This window comes from Melospiza melodia, chromosome Z, assembly GCF_035770615.1.
Source record: "Melospiza melodia melodia isolate bMelMel2 chromosome Z, bMelMel2.pri, whole genome shotgun sequence".
NCBI lineage: Eukaryota > Metazoa > Chordata > Aves > Passeriformes > Passerellidae > Melospiza > Melospiza melodia.
In genome coordinates, this window is record NC_086226.1 from 63,793,807 (window position 1) to 63,814,985 (window position 21,179).

At 43.6% G+C, this 21,179-nt stretch overlaps 2 protein-coding genes across 3 annotated transcripts; one reads left to right on the plus strand and one right to left on the minus strand.

Moving 5' to 3' along the window:
• Positions 1 to 210: 210 nt before the first annotated feature.
• Positions 211 to 9,652, plus strand: NANS (N-acetylneuraminate synthase). Its single transcript, XM_063179648.1, has 6 exons — positions 211 to 380; positions 1,735 to 1,950; positions 5,015 to 5,114; positions 5,363 to 5,517; positions 6,540 to 6,806; positions 7,879 to 9,652. The coding sequence occupies exons 1-6, from the start codon at positions 249 to 251 to the stop codon at positions 8,086 to 8,088; spliced, it is 1,080 nt and encodes a 359-aa protein (XP_063035718.1). The 5' UTR covers positions 211 to 248; the 3' UTR covers positions 8,089 to 9,652.
• An 809-nt stretch (positions 9,653 to 10,461) lies between these two features.
• On the minus strand, positions 10,462 to 20,389 carry TRIM14 (tripartite motif containing 14). 2 transcript variants are annotated; one of them, XM_063179646.1, is made up of 6 exons: positions 20,228 to 20,389; positions 15,940 to 16,035; positions 14,790 to 15,023; positions 13,596 to 13,758; positions 12,418 to 12,510; positions 10,462 to 11,338 (listed from the first exon to the last, which is right to left on the minus strand). In XM_063179646.1, the coding sequence occupies exons 1-6, from the start codon at positions 20,387 to 20,389 to the stop codon at positions 10,803 to 10,805; spliced, it is 1,284 nt and encodes a 427-aa protein (XP_063035716.1). In that variant the 3' UTR covers positions 10,462 to 10,802. The 2 variants fall into 2 exon arrangements, with proteins under 2 accessions (XP_063035716.1, XP_063035717.1); XM_063179647.1 differs by lacking the exon at positions 20,228 to 20,389 and adding an exon at positions 17,661 to 18,182.
• Positions 20,390 to 21,179: the final 790 nt, after the last annotated feature.

Below are 21,179 nucleotides of genomic sequence, written 5' to 3' on the forward strand. Positions count from 1 at the left end.
GCCCGTCGGCGGCGCCGCTGGCGGGCGCGGCCGGACCGGGAATGACGGCGCCCATTGGTGCCGCTGGCGGGTGCGGCCGGGAGAAGGCGCGGTCAGACCGGGAATGGCGGCGCCCATTGGTGCGGCGGGGAGAAGGCGCGGCCGGGCCCGGAATGGCGGCGCCCATTGGTGCGGATGTAAAGAGGCGCGGCGGGGCCGGGAGCGGCGGCGCAGTCGCGGGCGGGCTGTTGGGCTGTCGCCATCTCGCCATGGCTCGCGAGTTCGAGCTGTGCCCCGGGCGGTGCGTCGGCGGCGACCAGCCCTGCTTCATCATCGCCGAGATCGGGCAGAACCACCAGGGCGACCTGGACATCGCCAAGCGCATGATCCGCATGGTCAAGGTGCGCGGGGGGGAGGCGGGTGAGGGAGAGCGCCGGAGCGCGGCCTGGGTTTATTCCAGACACAGATTGTCTGCAGGGGGACCCTTGCATTTGACTTTGATTAAGGGTCTGGAGTGCTTGTCCAGTGAGGAGCGGCTGAGGGAGCTGTGGTTCTTCAGCCTGGAGAAAAGGAGGCTCAGGGGTGACATGATCACTCTCTACAACTCCCTGAGAGGAGCGTGTGGCCAGGTGGGGCTCGGCCTCTTCTGCCAGGCCGCTAGTGACAGGATGAGACGACGTGGCCTCAAGCTGTGCCACAGAGGTTAAGACTGGCCATCAGGAAGAATTTCTCGGAGAGGCCGAACAGACATCGCAGTGGGCTGCCCAGGGAGGTGGTGGAGTCGCTGTCCGTGGAGGTGTTTAAGGAAAGACTGGACGTGGCACTTGGTGGTCTATTTGACAACGTGGAGCTCAGTCACCTCAAGGCCTCGATGATCTCAGAGGTCTTTTCCAACTAATTCATTCTGTGATCTTTTGTCATGGCTGCAGCCCCGCAGCTGGGGCATGAGCTTACGGGGAATTTAGGAAGTATCTGAACCATTAATCTGCTGAACCATCTCTGATGAACCTCCAGTTTGACTTGGTTGACATCAGGGCTTTATTGCAGTAAAGCTTGTGTCATCCAGTAAGACAGCCAAACTGCTTTCAAATTTGATGTGATATCCATTAGATAGAAAACCACACATCATCACAGCTCAGGACATGGTGTATTCAGTTATGTGACTGGGCTGAAAGTGGAGACCAGTCTAATGAGGATTTGTCTTTACTGTGTGACTTCATATGAATTATTCCTTCAAATTAATTATTCTTCCTGGAGTTTTTCAAGAGTGTCTGGTGGTGGTGACATGATCTAGGGATAACTCTGGTGATGCTGGGTGGATGGTTGGACTGGATGATCTTAAAAGTTTCTTCCAGCCTTGATGATGCAATGAATTTCAGACTCATACTCCTTGTTCCATAGAATCCTGTGTCCTTTTTTAATGTAACATTATCAGTGACAGCTAATCTGGGAACAACACCACAGAAGTCAACTCTTCGAATAAGCAACATGCATCGCTAAGTAGTTTTGTAGGTTTAATATGGTTTCTCTGAACTGCTGCTCTACTAAGTGTATCATGACTCTGAAATAGAAGGGTTCATACATGTGTAGGTCCACAGTCACTCTGTGTTCATTACCGTTTCTGTGATTGCTGTGATGATAATGTGAAAACTCCACAACAGATGAGCACATCAGTTACTCACTCCTTGCATTCAGAGCTAGGTGAGTGCAGGTTCACTTGCAGTTCCACTCAGTGTGCACCAGCTTGTTTTGCAGGACTGCGGAGCAGACTGTGCTAAGTTCCAGAAGAGTGAACTGGAGTACAAGTTCAACAAGAAAGCCTTAGAAAGGCCCTACACCTCTGAACACTCCTGGGGAAAGACTTATGGGGAACACAAGCGCCACTTGGAGTTCAGTCATGACCAGTATAGAGAGCTGAAGAAGTATGCAGAGGAGATTGGCATTTTCTTCACAGCTTCTGGCATGGATGAGGTATGTAAACCATACTAGAATGACAAAGGGAGTCTGGCTGTTGTGTCTGTTGGGTATTACTTAGATGTGATAGTTTTTACAGAAAAAGAATATACAGACAATCGATTTCTTAACTGAGACACTTAGAGTAATTTGCCAGTTCACCTGTGTTCCTGCAGTAGTTGGCTGAATATTTTGGAAGACTTGCCATGTGTTGAGATACTTATCAGAGTAAATAGTATTAGGGACAAGGCTTCATTTTGACCTTCATAAACAATTGAGGCTTTGAGAGTACAGATCAAGATGGCAATCAGACTGCTCTCCAGTGTTGTCTGGTATATTGTTTTCAAGCTTATCAAACTTCTTTCTATATTTAAAACAGATTCTTTTCTTGATCTAATCCCCATTATTTCCCTCTTTTTTTCTGCCCTCCTTGTTGTTTACTAGACCCTTGTGGTGTTTCTAAGCAGTAGGAGTTTTATGCCCCTATTTCTTTTACAAATCTCATGGAGTGGCTCACACCTTGTCCTGTTACTGCTGAATCATTTACTGATTTTTGCCAGTGGGCTCTTGAACAGTCAATCACCAGCTTCACAACTCCATGAAACTCCTGCTGCTGTTCCCCCTTAGACTTGTGTACTTGTAGCTGTTGCATGTCATTTGCCTCAGAATAATGGTAGTGACAGTATTAACAAATGCAACATACAGTTCATATGTGTAAGCTGTAAAGGTCAGGTAACACTTGAACTTCAGTACAGATGAGAGGTTACAGATTTATTTTTCTTTGTGGCCTAGAAAAGACAGAACCGAATGGAAAGAGACCCTACCAGATGTAAGCTAGCCACTCCTGCATATGGCCAGCAGAACCATGTCCCTGGCTTTCTGGAAGTAGATATATCCAGGATAGGACAAACCTGATTTACTTACTGTTTTAAGGCAATCTATTCAGTGTCTCACTCTTGCAATCAGAGACAATTCCTGATACATGAGTGTTATTTCTCACAATTTGTCTCTCTCTTCATCTGATGATAGACAAATATGCTGTGTGTATATGGCACTAGCTCAGTGCCATGGATTCAGAAATATATCTGTGAAAAGAGAGTGTGGTGATGTTTCTTTTATTGCTCTCTTCACATCTAGAAGACTCGCTGAACAGCATGCATTCCTTCAAGAAAGGAGTACATGAACACATGAATCTCGGACTTCTGTATCTGGGATCTTAAAAGACCCACGTGCCTTTGGGGAGAAGAAAACCCCCACATTCCTTCTTTGATGTTAAAACCTCTGGTTTCTAAAGGCTGTAGTACAACATAGAACAATTTTTATAGGCAGCAGCTAAGATCACTTTCTGCTGCTGGGATCCCTCTTTTTCTCTGCTGTGCTCTTTTGTATGTGGCTTTATTAGCTAATTAACAGAAGTGATATATGTTTGTGCCTTCTTTTTGAGCAGTAATTGCATTACACCCTATTATTTCTGGTGGCATTTCTGCAAGACAGGGGTTTGGAACTTAAAATATTGCATACGTTGACATAAAAACTCTTTAAGAATGCATTAACTTCTGAAAGTTTTTATACATTAACTTCTGTAAATTTAACATAATCTCCGGAGGTCCAGATACATCAAAGAGGTTAAATTGTGTGATTAACTATATGAGGAAATTATTTAAGTGATGTGTGAAATAAATAAAAAAGTCTTTGAATAACTTTTTTATTTATTCTGTTCTGGTGTGTACCGGAGACAAAACAGGATCTCATTGAACCACTCCCTTTAACGTCATTTTTGTTATTTGAAATTACTTCCTGGTTCTTGAATCTCTTAAAGAAGAGCTGCTAATTTTCAAGAGATATTTACCTAATGAAGAGTGGCCTTAGATGCAAGGTCTACCTGTCAAATTTAATTTTTGCCATCTCCTGAGATAAGATCTGTGTCAATAGATTACCCATTGTCTTTATGCACAATACATCTGAATAAACTATATTAAATAGTGAACAGAGAGATGTTATACATAGCAGCTATGAGAAATTTAATCTCCATCATACTGATGGTAGAAAAATTAGATTGAATAAGACTTTATTATCTTTGTGGACATTAGCATTCTTTCTCTGGCATTAAGTAAATGTAACTGCAACAAGAAAAGAGTTGAAGAAATGAAAAGTATTTGTGGGTGGTCAACAAGGGCAAAGGTAACTGTTTCATTATTTTCCCCAGAGGTGAATGGAGGATTCAAATACCTCCTGTGATAGATTTGGAATTTAAATATTCTTCCAATAAAGTACTAATTTTTAAAAGGCCACTTACATACCCATTTTCAGGAAGCCTCTAATAATTCTTGAATTGTTTGGCATATTTTTAGAGAAAGGCGGAGTATAATTAGCATTTAAATAAACGGTTTTATAGTCTTTGCTTTGGCATATTTTATTGTCTAGTATCTTCCCTAAAAGCAAATTAATTTTGGATTTCCCTTTTTGGGCACTTTTGGGTTTTTTTCCTGGTGCTTATTTAATATGCTCATACAAGTTTTCAGTGTGATGAGTCTGTTCTACTATCTGTAGTTTTAAACACTCTGTAGCTTAATCTTTCTGACCTGCAGGACACATGTGGCAGGAAAACTCTGTGCATGCTTTTATCACATTTCTTCTTCAACAGGCAGGCTTCCATCTGCAGGTAGTTGCTCTCTCTGGTAGTGTTCAAAAAAGAGAGAAAAAATCAAGAATGTTGTGATACACAGGTTCATCTGCAAGCTGAGATGGAGCTCTGCTTGCTTGTACTAAGCAGCAGACTGTACAGCTGGTGAGACCAGAGACTGCCTTGAGACCATGATCCCAGTCACACTAAAACAGAAGTATGAAAGAAGGCATCATAATTACACTCCACCTGGAGGGAAATCAGATGCTAATATTGTCAAGATAGCAAATGCTACTTCAGGAGCAGGGTTTTTTGTGTATGATACTGTATAATACCCACCTGTTTAATTAAGCTTTGGGTTTGTTGTGTTAAACAGTTGTTTATTTCCAAGAACAGTAGTTCTTGATCCCTTGATCCAGCTGAAATGGAGTGTTAAAGCATGATTTCTTTTCCTTGTAGATGGCTGTGGAATTTCTACATGAACTGGATGTTCCATTTTTCAAAGTAGGATCAGGAGATACAAATAATTTTCCATATTTGGAAAAGACTGCAAAGAAAGGTAAGCATTTTCTTTGATCCATCTTGGTGACCATCACAGTTTCTCAGTAGCTCAGTTATTACATTTTTCTCCAGTTGATTTTTGGGAAAACAATCTGAAGTTTCTTTATATTTCAGACTTTGAAAAAAAAAAAAGTTTTATCCAGAGTTCTTTTCTAGTTTTACTGAAATAATTTACTTTAAAGAATTTTATTTAATCTTGGGTAGCTTTCTTGTTGACATAGGATGTGGATATTTTCCAATGGCTAGGTCGCCCAATGGTGATTTCCAGTGGGATGCAGTCGATGAGCACAATGCATCAGGTTTATCAGATTGTGAAGCCCATAAATCCAAACTTCTGCTTCCTGCAGTGCACCAGCGCATACCCACTTCAGCCAGAGGACGTCAATCTCCGTGTTATATCGGTCAGTGAGTAACCCAGAGCGTGCTGTGGGTGGGCTGGCAGAGAAGGGTTCTGTGCTTTTGCTGAGATACACTTCCAGCTCTTAAGGCGTGCTGGAATTTGCTTCTGAGAAGTTACAGGATGTGTCACGTACCTCTAATTCACACTGAAGTTAAAAGATCCACCGGGTCCTTTTTTAGCAGAACTCATCTTTGAGGAATATGATAAAGGATATTGCTGGAGTATTCACAGTTCAACAGAGGAAAACATGACATGGTTATCAGGTTAACCTTGTGGTTTTTAGTGCTAAGAAAAATCATGTAGACTGTTATCATTTTAGAAGGTGCATGAAATGAGAATGTAATTCTAAATAGGAAGCTAGACCAGAAACTTTGTTTAAAAAGTTTCATGTGACTATCAGAGCCATGAAGAAAATTGATTCAATAGTTTCCTTAATTTGAAATTTTACTTGTGTATGCCAAATAGTGATGTAAGAAAGTTTTCCCAAACTGGCCAGTGTTCAAGCACTACCTTAGATCTATAACATGCTATACACATAGTATATTATTTTTAATAGAATGACACATGGCTGCATTTAAGTGCTTTTAGGACTTGGTGACTGTTCTCTGTGCTTAGATTAAAAGGTTGCTTCAGATTTTAAATACAATGTTGAAGAAATCTGTTTTGGATACAGATTAAGTTTAACCAATCCAGTGGCTTCTTGGATAAAAATAGGATACTATTACTGTTACTTAGGCTAATACAGGCCTTGAAGACCTTGAATAGTAGAAGTGTATTAAAACGAGAAATGTAAATTGTAGAAGAGAACATGCTTCCTTGTCGATATTGATAATATTAGTCAGATTTGGAATGTGGTGATTGGTAATGCAGTGTAACTTGTTGAATTTAAAAGGTTGCATTCTCTGCATATCCAACTACTTGTTTATGGCACAGTATTTGTCCACTGCAGTTATCACTGTTAAATTTGCTTTGTTTTTGAAACTGCTGCCTTGGTAATTCAGACCAACTCTGTTGTGATTCAAGGCATACCAGTCAGCTTTTCCTGATATCCCCATTGGCTATTCGGGGCATGAAACTGGCATAGCCATTTCAGTGGCAGCTGTTGCTATGGGTGCTAAAGTACTGGAACGGCACGTGACTCTCAACAAAACATGGAAAGGAAGCGACCACCAAGCATCTCTGGAGCCAGATGAGCTGGCAGACTTAGTGAAAGCCATCCGTACTGTGGAAAAAGCAATGGGTTCTCCAATCAAACAGCTCTTGCCCTGTGAAATGGCTTGCAATGAAAAGGTAACTTTTGATTTTAGTTTGTGTAAACCTGCAACTAATTTAGACCTATAGCTAATAACTCTGTATTCAGAAAAATAGGTTGTGAATTGTTTATTGCAGTAGCATTTCTGCCTCTACACTTAAAAAATTTCACACTGCATAATGTTGGCAGTTTTGATTATAATAGAGGTCTGTGTTTATCATCCAGTGGTTAACTAAGTTGAGTAACAGCCTGGAATCATTTAAGTTGGAAAAGACCCATGAGGTCATTTAGTCCAACCTAACACTGCCAAGCTCAACCACTAATGTATGTTCCTAAGTGCCATGTCTACACATTTTAAATAACTCCAGGAATCATGTCTCAACTGCTTCCATGTTCTAGACTGTTTGAGTGCTTGATCACCCTTTTAGAGAAGAAATTTTTCCTAATATCTAGTCTAACCCTCCCCTGGCACAGCTTGAGGCCATTTCCTCTTTTTCTGTCATTTGCTGCCTGGGAGAAGAGACCACTCAGCTGACTACAGCATCCTTTCATGGAGCTGTAGACAGTGATAAAGCCCCCTCTGAGCTTCCTTTTCTCCAGGCTAAGCACGCCCCAGCTCCCTCAGCCACTTTTCAAAGGACTTGTGCTCCAGACCTTTCACCAGCTTTGTGGCCTTTCTCTGGATTCACTCCAGCATTTCAATGTCCTTCCTGAATAAGGGGTCCAGAACTGGACACAGGATTTGAGGTGTGGCCTCACCAGTGCCAGGTACTTGGCAATTGTAATAGGAATAATACCTCTATGATTTTATATTAGCTGCTTTTGCACTAAGCTAAAATGCCAGTCATTCTAATCAGGTTCCCTCCATTGTGATTTTGAAAAATTCCAGTGAGCCACTGTCCAGTTTCAGAAAACATCCGCATGTTCCTGGCAGCCTAGTTAGAGTGAGAGTAACCATGCTAAATTAATCTTTGTTTGGAATAAGTAGTGGAGAAGGCAGTTCTACACAACCTGTTCTAAAATAACTGCAGAACATTTTTTATCCTTTTATGTCATACTAAGCTAGCAATGTATTTAACTTCAACATTGTTTTTTTCCTCCTCCCTGTAGCTGGGAAAGTCGGTAGTGGCAAAAGTGGCAATTCCTGAAGGTGCAGTGTTGACACTTGACATGCTGACGGTGAAGGTGGGAGAGCCAAAGGGATTTCCTCCAGAATGCATCTTTGACCTGGTGGGCCAGAAGGTTAAAAGAACTATTGAAGAAGATGAAACCATCACTGAGCAAGCAGTGGAAAATCACGTAAAAAAAGTGAAGTACTAAACCAAAGCACTCCATTCCATATTTCTCAATGTACTACCATGCAATGTGTTTGAGAATAGCAGCATGGTAGATTAGAAGAAAGGGGTGTAATTATGAGGGTACAAACAGGATAGAATTTTCAGGTTCTTGTTAGCAGGAAGTTTCAGAAGCAAAGGGGATATAAATTATGAAGATTTTGTTAGAAATTGTATAGCATTGTGCCTAGGAAATGCCATGATCCTCTCTTCTCCATTTCACTTAACCTAGATTAATTTGGAGTTCTGCCAAATACAAGACCAGTCTGCCACTTTCCAGCTTCCCTTTTCTGTTAAGAATACAGTGAATTATCAAAATTTTGTCTACACTTTGAATTGTTCTAGCCCTGTATCTTTTGATACTCCTCTCTTTTCTGCCATTTGCCTCACCTGTGTGATAGCAGGACTCTGGTTGGAGTTGAATACAGATAAGTGAAGGTTTACACTGAACAGAAAACTACAAATGCAACCTGGATGGATTTTTTTTTTTTTTTAAGATGAAACTCTTAAAAGTGTCATGATAAAGCAGTGGCTTGCAGCAATCTGTATTCTGTGGGAAAATGGGCTTCTTGAGAAAGCTAATTTCTCAAGAGACAGTACCAGGAAAGGAAGCATAGTGATATTTACAAAGGTCCCATTTAAGGAGCAAGAGAGCCTTTTTTCAACTGAAAGGCCAAATGGCATGCCAGAGAGATTGAGGAGGGAAGAAAAGTAGATCTGAGATGAATCAGTGGAAATAAGTTTAACTTATGCTTCAGAAATTCTGAAAAGCATCTATTTTAAGTTGAGTGAAGTCTGGAATATTAAGTTGATTCTGCAGAGCATTTGGATGCCTCTGTTGGACCTGGGGGGAGCTTCTCAGGTAGGAAGCCAAATGCTGGTGGAGTTTTAGCAGCTTTTTTTTTCTGTACTAAGCAGAATCCTCTACATTGGGATTTTTCTCCCAGCACTGGTGTGTTGGGAGATGGCTGAGGCTGACTGCCTGACTACATTTACACCATTGTGCTTCAGCATGACGGTCAGTACATGATTTGTGTGGTCTGGTCTTGCGTCCCAGCTTCTCATTTTTCATTTGAGAAATGCAATACCACTCGTATGGCCTGCTGGTTTTCCCTTTGACCAGAAGGGAGCTGTATAGCAGCAGCTGCAAGCCATTAATTCTTCAACTACCTTGCTTAGGACAGAACTGCTTTGCAATACTTAATCTGCTTTTGTTCTGTGGTGGAATCATTTACTAGTGATGGTTACTTGGAACTTGCTACCTTTTTGTCATGAGTTGGTGAAGTACCTTGAATTTGAGTTGGTGAAGTATCTTGAATTTGGTGGTGAGTGGTTTCATACCTATAAACTATTTACTTTCAAAATGTGAAATTCTGAGGAAACTGTATTCATATCTTTAAATGGGGAAGCAGAGGTTGAGTCATATGCTTCACTATATGTGATCTGTGACTGATGCAGTATGCTTGCCTTACATTAAAAAAATACTTAATTGTTAAAAGATTTTTTTTTTTCATTTCAAATTTGAAAAATAAATTTAGCTTATAAAACAAGCTCTTGTTTCTGCATTTCAGGCTATGGTCAGACCTTGGCTTTGCCAGCACTGGTGATGTAGGGCCTTTAGTGTTTGAACACTGTAACATTACCTGACCAGTTTCAAGTAGCAGTGGTTTTTCACTCTAGGCTGGTCCTGGAGACTGCTGTAAGCAAAAGCTCCAGAAATGTCCAGGACTTTAATTAATGTATTGATGGGGGGGAAGACATGCATATACAGAAAATTGCAAGCTGTGTCCCCTAGTTTTACGTGAATGTTGCAAATTGGACGCAAACATAAATGGGCCACAAATGCACCTCTGGCCTGGTGTTTTCATTGCACCTGTGAGCTCTGCAGACATTTCATCCTCCTAGGGGTTGTACACAGCTTTTTCTCATGCTATCACTCAATGGAAAGAATAGGGCCACCCAGAAGTCCAATTCAGAGCTTCTGTCACATGTAAGACCAGCTAGTGACTATTAAATGTGGTCACAGAAGCTCCAGTTTCAGAAGGGACCTTTCCAAGAGTCAGTGCCAGACTTTGATTTTTCCAAGCTGACACTTAAATATGAGCTAATTTACTTAGTGCATTTATTATCCAAATCTGACCTTTTCAATGATAACAATATGCAGTATAAAATCTTGAAGCTTGAACCAAACTAAACCTGGTGCCATACACAATTGCAGCCTCTCCAGGCTGGTAAGGGGAGGGAGTTCATTAAAAAAAAATTCAAAAAGTCAATATCCATGTTCCAGTCTGGGTTGTAATATGTATCTTTCAACCTGACTTCTTTCATTTTGCAAGTTGAAAAATACTACATACGGCACTTCAGGTGGTACAGCAACACCATTTATAAGTCAAATAATCTTTCCCATTGAAAAACACATATACATTAAAAAAATACAGTTGATTTTCTTGAACTTACTGTTACAATTTGAAAAAAGCACAATAATACTATATGCTGCACTTTGAGTGGTATATCAACATAATTTATAAAAGTGAGGTCACCTTCCTTCATTCACATTAAAAATCACAGTTGGTTTTCCTAAACTTATGTTACCTTCTAAAAGCATCATAATTACAACTTTGATACAACAGAGATGAATTCATGTAGAAAATTGCTGAAATGGCATTAGCAGAAAAAGCATGAACTAGTAGGCTTTGTTTCTTATGTTAGTTTGCATGTTCTAATGGACCCTTCCCAGAGTCTCAGGGCTGGATAAACTGGTTCTGTGAACTTGCAGCAGAAGGTGTGCAAATGAGCCATGCCATCGCTAACGTTGTAGAATGAAAGGATTCCTGCTTCATAATCTAGAAAAATGCCAATGCAATCAGGATCATCTTCTACCAGGATGGGGATTCTCTCTCCCTTGTGAAATGCCCAGTATTCAAAATCAAATTTCTTAAGGCACCAAGATGCTCTATTCCAGCCCAGTCGACAGGCTTCAGAGTCTCCTTTCCTGCCAATGGTTGGGTAGGCTGCACCAATCCACCATCCCTCTCCAGCACAACGCAGGTCAACTTCCCAGTAATGGCTCCCAGAAAGGAATGCATCTCTGCTTAGCACTTGCCATAATTTATCGAATCTCTTGGGACTACAGGGGTAGAGTATTCTCCTCCAGCTACAGCTTACTTCAAGACGGTCTTCTGACAATTTCAGTCTTGGGTGAATGCTGTCATGTTCCCAGGTTGGTGATCTTGCATCTGCAGTAAAAGCCATAATCAGACTTGCTACATTTCTCATGACCCTTGGAAGAAGTCCAAGTTATAGAACACCTGCAAAGGAGCTCACAGTTGGAAGTCTGGGACAGTCAGAAAGCCTGCAGTCCCAGGAACATGGGCTGGAAAAGGCATGCCAAAGGGGTTAGAGCAGGCCACTAATATTGCTGCCTCCACACCTTTGTGATCTGGGCCAACCATGGTGATGGGGACCTCAGCCACAGCACCAAGGTTCCTTTACATTTTGAGTTGGCTCAGCCAGAAAGCCCACAGGTCCAAGGACACTGGGTCTGGAAAAGGCATTCCTGTCAGAGCAAGGCAGGGACCCAACATTGCTGACTGTACATGAGGTAGGGATGGGATTCAGCTAGTCACAGAGCCTACATCTCCAGGGGCTGGAAAATGTGTGCTAAGTGCATAAAGCAGTGAACCAACACTGCTGTCCCCACACCTTTCTAACGCAGGGCACCAACGTGATGCGCACCTCTGCCACAGCACTAAGCTGCCATTTGGGCTAAGGTCAGGATTCAGGGAGCCACAGAGCCCACAGCTCCAGAGACACTGCAAAAGGCATGCTAAGGGAATCACAGCAGGGCACCAACACTGGTGCCTCCACACATTTCTAATCTGGATCACTCATGGTGATGGGATAAGGAGAAGCCATACACAGAGAGTAACAGTCCTGTGGTCTGTTCAGCCTGGAGGAGACTAAAAGGGAGACCTCACTGTAGTTTACATCTTCCTTGTGAGGGGGAGAGAAGGGGCAGGCACTGATCTCTTCTCTGTGATGACAATGACAGGACCCGAGGGAATGGCCTGAAAATTCTGTCAAGCAAGGCTTAGGTTAGGAAGAGGTTAGGAAAGGTTCCCCATAGGGTGTTTGTGCACTGGAACAGGCTCCCCAGGGAAGTTATCACAGCACCAACCCTGAGAGAGCTCAAGAAGTGCTTGGACAACACTCTCATATACGTGGTCCTATGCAGGCCCAGGAGTTGGACCCTAGTGATTTTTGTGGGTCCATTCCAGCTCAGGAGATTCTAAGACTCTAGCATAATCATACTTACGTTTTAAGAAAAGCAACCGATCAACAGGAGTCATGGTTTTCAGCACTGTCCCAGGCTCCTTCTTTGCAGTGGGATTAAGGCTACTGAAAATATCTGGGCAAAGATAAAAAGGGACAGCTTAGGGAGTCTGCCAGTTTTTCAACAATCATTTTCCAACTTAATGGACAAACTATGTTACTATGTTACTTTTTCTGGGGAGGGGCTACTCATTCTATGCTTTCAGCATTATGCTCTTTGCATAGTATGGAGATGCTGGACTAGTGTTCCCACAGAATTACACAATTTAGCACAACACCAAGTAATCAGACCTGATTCCTTTAAAACTGGCCCTTATCAGATGAAATAAGCAGCTGAAGATAGCTGCAGGTGCTTGCTGCAGTAGCAGTCCTACACACATCCTGCGGTCTTTCAGATCAGATCTGACCATTTGCCCCAGCAACCTGCTACAGTCTTTTCAGTGGCAATTCTCTGATAAGGGCTTAAAAGGCAGCTGGGTGAAATGTGATGGCCATTTTATCACATTTCACCCAGCTGATGAAATGTGATCATTTCATCACATGTCGCCTGCTCACTCAAAGAGCAGCAGGATTTTCCCATGGTTATTTAGCTTTGTGCCTCTGTGCCCCATTAGGAAAAACTGCTTGCCTTCATTATGCCAAAGGTCATTGAAGGATGAACTAACAGCTCAAAGACAAAATGATTTCTAAATAGAACATGTTAGTTCAGCTTTACTGTACTAAAACTCATCAATTTTTTTCAGACTGAGGCAGATCACCGGGTACATCAATTAAAAAAATCTTTCAAATTTTAGAGGTACTCCATTGCCAGAGCACTTGCACTCAATTGTAACTGAGAGAATAGATACATTCTATAGGTGTGATGGTCTACATTAAATTGTATTGAAATACCTGATGGAACTGGGGGGGAAAAAAGCAACAGACAAACCAAAGATCATCTTCAGAGTTGGAAGAGAAATCTCTTAGTTCCTAAATCACCACTATATCACCTAAATCACCTATAACAGCATTACACCCATGCTGACAGAAAGCAGTACCCATGCCTGAAAAATTGTTGTTTCTCCACATGATTTGGTAAAAAGTCCTGTTCTTACTTAAGAAGTACACTTTATTTGCAAAGACAGCAGAAAAAAGCAAAATTCAGAGCACTCTCTCAGGTACCTTCTTTAAGCCGGGCATCCAATGGTTTCTGTAGAATGGACTGCAGAGCTCTGATGAACTGTTTATAATGGTTAAGTAAGTGTTCAAACGAGAGTGGTATTGGATGCCACTTTTCTAATGGGCGTCTGGATTCCTTAATTTCCTTCTCAATTTCTGTGTACTTCTGAAAGCAGAAAGCCAAACACTACAATTAGCAGAGACTGTGACATGAAAGGACTCTTCCATCCGAGCTCCCATACACCAGAGAGCAAGGACAGCTCCAACATGAGGTAAACCTATGGGCCATTACAGGCAAACTTGCTGAGATCAGCCTGCCTTTTAGCTCATTAGCCTGCCCATTACCTCCTCCTGCCAGTGGAGCCATCTCAGACATGGAGAACCCAACAGCCACAGTTAAAGAGATCCCTCCAGGATGGAAATGAGTTTAGTCTAGCCAGGACCCTTTGTGGGAAATCCCATCAATGGCAAAATCAAACTATTAAGTTTTAAAAACAATTTGAAGAATAAAATCCAACTTCCCCACAAGAAAATCTCCACAAAATCACAAAGAGCAGCTCCTGTGTGTAGGTGTGTTGCTAGAACACACAGCAGAATGCCAGGGCCATATCACAGCAATGGAAACTCCAGTCTGACACACTGCAAGGAGGCAAAAATGTTCCAGAGGCATCATCCTGTAAAAAATTGCATCTTTTGTCTTGTGTCAGGGCACAAGCACATGGCAACATAATCTTTCCAAGGAAGGTGAAGATCATCATCTGTAGGAAAAAGGAACAGCATTGTTTTCTCCAGTGAAGTGAAGGTTTATGGTGATTAGGATTTCTTGCAATTGAGGAAATTACAGATTTTAACTTCCCTCCTGAGGTTGCCTGAGGACTGGCTTTTCTCATACCTTCATATCACACAAGGAAAGACTTGATACAGCATTTGTCTTCAAGATTAAGAGACGTGTCTTTTCCATCTATGCTTAAAATTAACATGAATTTCATACAGACCTGAAATCAATGCCACAGCAGGAAGACCTAATAGCTCAAAATTCAGGAACTAAATTTGTTCACCAAAACAGCAACACAAAGCAAATTAAAAAGCACTTAGGAAGATGCTGCTTACATACAGAAGGATCTATAGAAGACATCACTAGAGAAATTCACCAAGGACTGTCAGGGTAAGAGGTAGAAAGAGACTATACAATACCACCTCCAGCAAATTAATAGGATCACTGTCCTGTTGTATTTGTCTGATTCGATGTGTGAAGGTCTCAAGGGCTTCCAGCTGTTCTTCACAGGACCTCAAATGCTGATCATGTGTTCCCAGAGCTTGCTGAGTCTTTTCATCAATGAAGATTTTTGCCAGACTCTCTTCCTCCCGAAGAAGTAACTGAAGCTCAGTCATTTTTTCTGACAGCTGTCGTTTAATCATATCAGCATGTGCCTATGGATAAAGCAGAAGAATGTCTCCCCCCTGCTCAACAGACCATAAACATTTCAGACATTTCTCTTTCAGGCTTTTAGTGCTATGTTTTGGTTGAATTTTACTGATTTTCTCCATCTCTTCAGAAACATGTCTCTACCCCTTAAGGGAGCACAGATATAATCTACCTGCTGATGTCTGGATGGAAAAGAGTGAGAGAAGATTCCAAGATGCCTATTTATGTCAAAAAATCTGTTTTCGGCTGGAATTAACAGGGTACCATTTGCAACAAGAAACAGATCTTTTTCTTCAGTAGCAAGACTTTGACTGCTTTTAAAGCAAGCCAGAGACAAGTAAGTGGTAGGAAGAGAAAGCTTCCCAAAGAATGTGGCATCAGGCCAAGTCTCTAAAGCTCCCTCAAGCTCTTACTGACATTTCTGTAACAGAAGTGCCTAGCAATGCTCCTTAGAGCAGAAGTCATTTCATGCTCTATAAATGAGGTGCAGCTTAGCATACATTCCCATTCTTAAGACAGAGTCAACAGAACTGTGTTTACTCAACTCTGAATACAGAAAATTCAATAATGCAATTCAGTCCATATCATCCAAGTTCAGTGCATATCATACAAGACACATAAGTGTAGCCAGAATAACATATGCAGCTGGGGCTATCTACTATTCCTCTGCATAAAAATTTTACCCTTGGTCTTCCAGAGATGTTCAGCTGATCAAGGAATGAGGATCAGGTCTTTGGAGACTCTCCCTCTTCCCTCTCTTTGGTAGTGTAATATATTGTGATGAATACAGGGAATACACTCTTCTCCTGGGAAGTAGAGTAGCCACCCAATACATGGCTGGGTCTTTGAATAGCTACAGAGAAAACAAAATGTCTCCCCTTGGAAAATGACCGTCCAGTGGAGAACAAAACCACACTTTACCTTCACATCATTTACTGCCTGCTCTATGCTCTTTCTGTTGCCATCTTCTTCCTCTTTTCTCTCTTCTAGATTCTTCAAGCACAATGCCATGAGTTCCTATACAACAATGAAACAAAATAAAACGCTGTTTCATAACACCTGTAAAAACCAGAAACAACTATCCAGCTTGATTTTCATATAGGGGGGTTACTCCAATATACTGTTTCAGAATCAGAATATTCTTAATTGGAAGGTGAAACTCTTAAATGAAAGGCCTTTTATGAGGCTTATTAAGGCCAGTATAGTGATGAACCATAAGGATTTCAGCATTTCCCCTGGTGGCTATACTGGTAAGGTTTGGACAGCTGGGCAAATTAGCACCACCTTCTTAAGGCACAGGGAAACACAAGTGAAAAAAACCTATCCATCCTTAATCTATGGTGCTGCGTATTTCCATTACGTCCTAATGCATTTAGCAGCTGAAGGGCAACTAAGTACTTTTATTTAGAGGACAAGTGGAAGGCTCCACTTATCTAAAAATCCAGTGAATGTTTAGTATGCTTCCCAGTGTACAAATGACCAATCAGATACCTCACTATTGCCACAGTGATGCTGTAGTCTGAACATTTGCAACAGCTAATAGTGTCAGCATGGCTAGTAATCAGTCACAGTACCTGTGACGCTTCTTAGATTATGGTGTGCCCAGCACAGCATAATCAATGTTCTGCTTATATCTTGCTCCAGTTTCTCACCTGCAGCCCTCTGAAATTGGCTGCCCTCTGCCCAGCAGGTTGAACAATCTTGGTATGCCTGCTAATGCATTTTGTCATTAGTAACAGGAAGGATACAGGCAATGCTGCCCCACAGTGCTGTCAGTGCACTGGTGCTAAAACAGGCCCTCAGTAAACACCAGGTAAGCTCGTGCCACCTGCAGCTGCTATCAGTGTCCTCTTCTGCAGCTGAGACCCAGTCAAGAACACCTGCATGCACATGTACCAGGTCACTGCCACAGCCCTAGGGCACCACAGCATTTAAACTCTGCAGCATGGACAAACAGAGCGTGAAGCAGCAGTTTGCATTTCTGACATGTCTCCTTAGAAAACACCTGCAGTTTGTCATTTGAGTATGACAGAGTCAGAAGAAAATGGGCTCCCAGCAAAAGCCAGAGACTCTGCATCTGGAAGGCCCTTGACACAGACACATCCATGCAAGCGGGTAAATGTTCTTGCACAGAGCAAGACACTCATGCTATTTATTCCAGCCACAGTTTTCTAGTCTTGTCCCTGAACAACCAGAAGAGGATTCATTCTACACCACTAGAAGATTCAGGAATTCTACCAGGTACCAGCCTTCCTCAGTTTATTTTGCAGCCTTGACCTCATTCCTTTCCTCAAAGACTGACAAAGACCCCAGCAAAAAACCCAATCTTCCTTCTTTGCTAGTTACACACATCACTTTGTGCACTCACAACAGTGACCATATGCAAATACTTCTATTAATCCCAAGCATTTCTGGTTAAGCATTACTTTCTTTACAGAGATACATGAAAGAGCTGCTTCCGACCAATTGAAGACTATGCCAGCAAACCATGTAATTCACCCTGAGGAATCAACTGAAAATCTTCCTTTAGGGATTGCCTAGGTGCTTTAACTCATTCAAATGGAAACACTGTAAAAGCAAGGATTTCTGAGATGACACTCAAGAGCTCCACTCAAGTGGAGCATACCTCACAGGACACATACCAAGTTCAAAGAATGCTGATCCTGTGTGCTGCATTCAGGAGCACAGGGAATATCCTTTTCAATGATTTTAAACAATCTCTGCTCCAAGGACGAAACAGCTGATGGATCTCTCACAATGATTTTCATGTCTTCTTAGCACTCACAGCTAGGACCTGCTGAAACAGCTGCAGAAGATTCTCAGTGCAAGAAGTGCTGCCTGGCTGATGTCACACCACAAGGGCTGTACTGAATAACTCTCACAGCAAACAAAATCACTAGTCAAAATACCATCACTTATGCCAAAACCATTGATAGTTTGTGCCTAAAATCTCTGCAGCCCTAAGCCACTAGATGTCAGCAGATACTTCATAGGGACAGAGGGTCACACGGGAGTACAAGTTTCTACCCCACTCACTTCCTGATTTAGCAGAATCAAGCCTTTATCAACAGCACATGCTTCCTTCTCTGTGTCCGTCATACCCCCAGAGAAGCAGCACAGTTTGTAGATTTGTGCACTTTGCCTCAGATCAGGTTGCCACTGCACAACACGTGCATCAGCCACCCACTGCCACCCTGCCGTGAAGGGAACGCAAACACTTTAGTGAGTTCCCACCTGGAAGAGGGACACTTTGGGTGAAAGCAAACCTGCAGGCAGGTGCAGTGCTCTGCGTTGCTCAGATGTCTTGAATAGTTTCACCTCTGTGCTGCTGTTTGCACAGCCCTCTTCCCCTGTAATGCTCTGTAACATGAAGTGCAATGGAATGTTCCAACAGTTTATCATGATGATAAACTGGCTCACAATCTGTGTGAACTTCCAAGCAGGAAGTTCTGTAGGAACTGTTTCTTCCTAGTGCTTTCTGCAGGAAAACTCCTCATAGCACTCCTATATCACAAAAGGAGTGAGAAGAAACTTTCTGAAGTTGTAGAAGAAAAAAAAAGGAAAAAAGAAAAAAGGGAAGGGAAGGGAAGGGAAGGGAAGGGAAGGGAAGGGAAGGGAAGGGAAGGGAAGGGAAGGGAAGGGAAGGGAAGGGAAGGGAAGGGAAGGGAAGGGAAGGGAAGGGAAGGGAAGGGAAGGGAAGGGAAGGGAAGGGAAGGGAAGGGAAGGGAAGGGAAGGGAAGGGGAAAAAGAAAGAAGAAAGAAGAAAGAAGAAAGACGAAAGAAGAAAGAAGAGAACAGAAAAAAGAAAAGAAAGAAAAGAAAAGAAAAGAAAAGAAAAGAAAAGAAAAGAAAAGAAAAGAAAAGAAAAGAAAAGAAAAGAAAAGAAAAGAAAAGAAAAGAAAAGAAAAGAGGAGATTCTGAACATCAAACTTCTGTGTTACAGTATTTAAAGTCTCCCAAGGTTAGCACCACAGCACGCAGGCCTTAGTAAGCCTCCTGGCAGGCTTTCCAAGTAAAACAGCACATGCAGGAGTATTGGCAAGCTTGCAAAACTTCCTGAGGTTATTTGGTGGACAGCTACACTGGCATAAAGAAAAAAATCTTAGGGAAGAATCCCTGGGCTGGCTGTGGCTGGGATGGAGTTCATTTTCCTTACAGCAACCTGTGTGGTGCTGTGTTTCAGATGTGACTACTCTATGAGTGCGCAGAAGACTAGAAGGGGAAACAAGCAGGACATGACCCCTACTAATCAAAGAGTAGTACCATATAACATCATGTTCTGCAAACTGGAAGAGGGGTGTTTAGGTGGGCAAGCTGCCTTTTGCTCAGGAACTGTATGATGAGTGAAAGAAAAGAACCCTTTTGTTCTTTTTCTCTTCCCTCCACTTCTTCTCTTATTAAATTTATTTTTATCCTAATCCATGAATTTTCTTGGTTTTAATGTTTCTCTTCCCCTGTCCCACTGGGCAAGGAAGCGGAATAAGCAGGCAGCTGTGTTGTGCTTAGCTGCCTATTGGGGTTAACCCACAACATCCCAGAGGAGTTATCAGAGAATTGTGAATGGGCAGTCATTGTGATCTAACCAGCTACCATGATGGGGTCAGGGGGTAAACAGAAATGACCTTTCCCCTTACCCTAAGGTATCTGTGTTTTGGTCAAAGGTTCTTCTAGCCTGTCAATAAAAACAAATTTCCTGAAACAGCCACACTGATTCCACATACAAGGTCGGAGGATAAAATGCTGCTGCATGTGATCTAACAGTGAAAGTCACTTCCTCCTTACCCCTTGATTTATATACCTGTTTTGCAGACGCTTGGGTGTGACTGATTGACTCTTTCCTTTTCGTACACGACCCCCATCCTTGTGCAGTGGCATCAGACTGACCTTGTCTGTATGGGGTCTACAAAGCACTTGCTGAACTACAGAAAGTAGAGAAACTTTGTTCTTAGTTAACACAGTCTACAAACCCTGAACTCCACAAGGTGTTGATAAGGCAAACAAAGTAAGGCTAAAGGCTGAAGATCGGCTTAGTTCTGCGGTACTGCACTAGTACTCACATACACCACCATCACACTCTAGCCAAAGAAAACCCAGAGGCACACGTTTCAGAAACGAGGGGACAACCGGCAAGACACGGCACGAGGAAGATGATGTCTCAGCTCCAGTTTCACCCCCGCTCCGCGGCACAGCGGCCCGGGCCGGCACTCACCTGCGTGCGGCGGACGGCCTGCGGCAGGAGGCAGGCGCGGTGCCCGCGGTGCGCGCCCAGCGCCGGGCACAGCGCGCACACGCAGCACCCGCAGTCCTCGCAGAACAGCTCCAGCGGCCGGCCGGCATGGGCCGCGCACAGCCGCGGCTCCCCCTGCGCCATGCCGGGGGCCGGGTAGCACAAGCATGCGGAGCCGGCAGCTGAGGGAGAGGCGGATACGGGGCAGGCGGGGGCAGGGAGAGGCGGGTGCGGGGCCGGCGTGTGGAGGGTGTGCGCTGCGGGCGGCGGTGCCGCCATTGGGGCAGCCGAGCCGGGGCCGGGGCCGGGGCCGTGACTGTGGCCGTGGCTGTGACTGTGGCCGTGGCTGTGACTGTGGCCGTGACTGTGACTGTGGCCGTGACTGTGATTGTGGCCGTGGCTGTGACTGTGGCCGTGACTGTGACTGTGGCCGTGACTGTGACTGTGGCCGTGGCTGTGACCGTGGCCGTGGCTGTGGCCGTGGCTGTGACTGTGGCCGTGACTGTGACTGTGGCCGTGGCTGTGACTGTGGCCGTGACTGTGACTGTGGCCGTGACTGTGACTGTGGCCGTGGCTGTGGCCGGGGCCGTGACTGTGGCCGTGGCTGTGACTGTGGCCGTGACAGTGACTCTGGCCGTGGCTGTGACTGTGGCCGTGGCTGTGGCCGTGACAGTGACTCTGGCCGTGGCTGTGACTGTGGCCGTGGCTGTGACTGTGGCCGTGGCTGTGATTCTGGCCGTGGCTGTGACTGTGGCCGTGGCTGTGGCCGTGGCTGTGATTCTGGCCGTGGCTGTGACTGTGGCCGTGGCTGTGGCCGTGGCTGTGATTCTGGCCGTGGCCGTGGCTGTGGCCGTGGCTGTGACTGTGGCCATGACTGTGACTGTGGCCGTGGCTGTGGCCCCGCCGTGCCTCCTGCCCGGTTCACTCGCGGCCG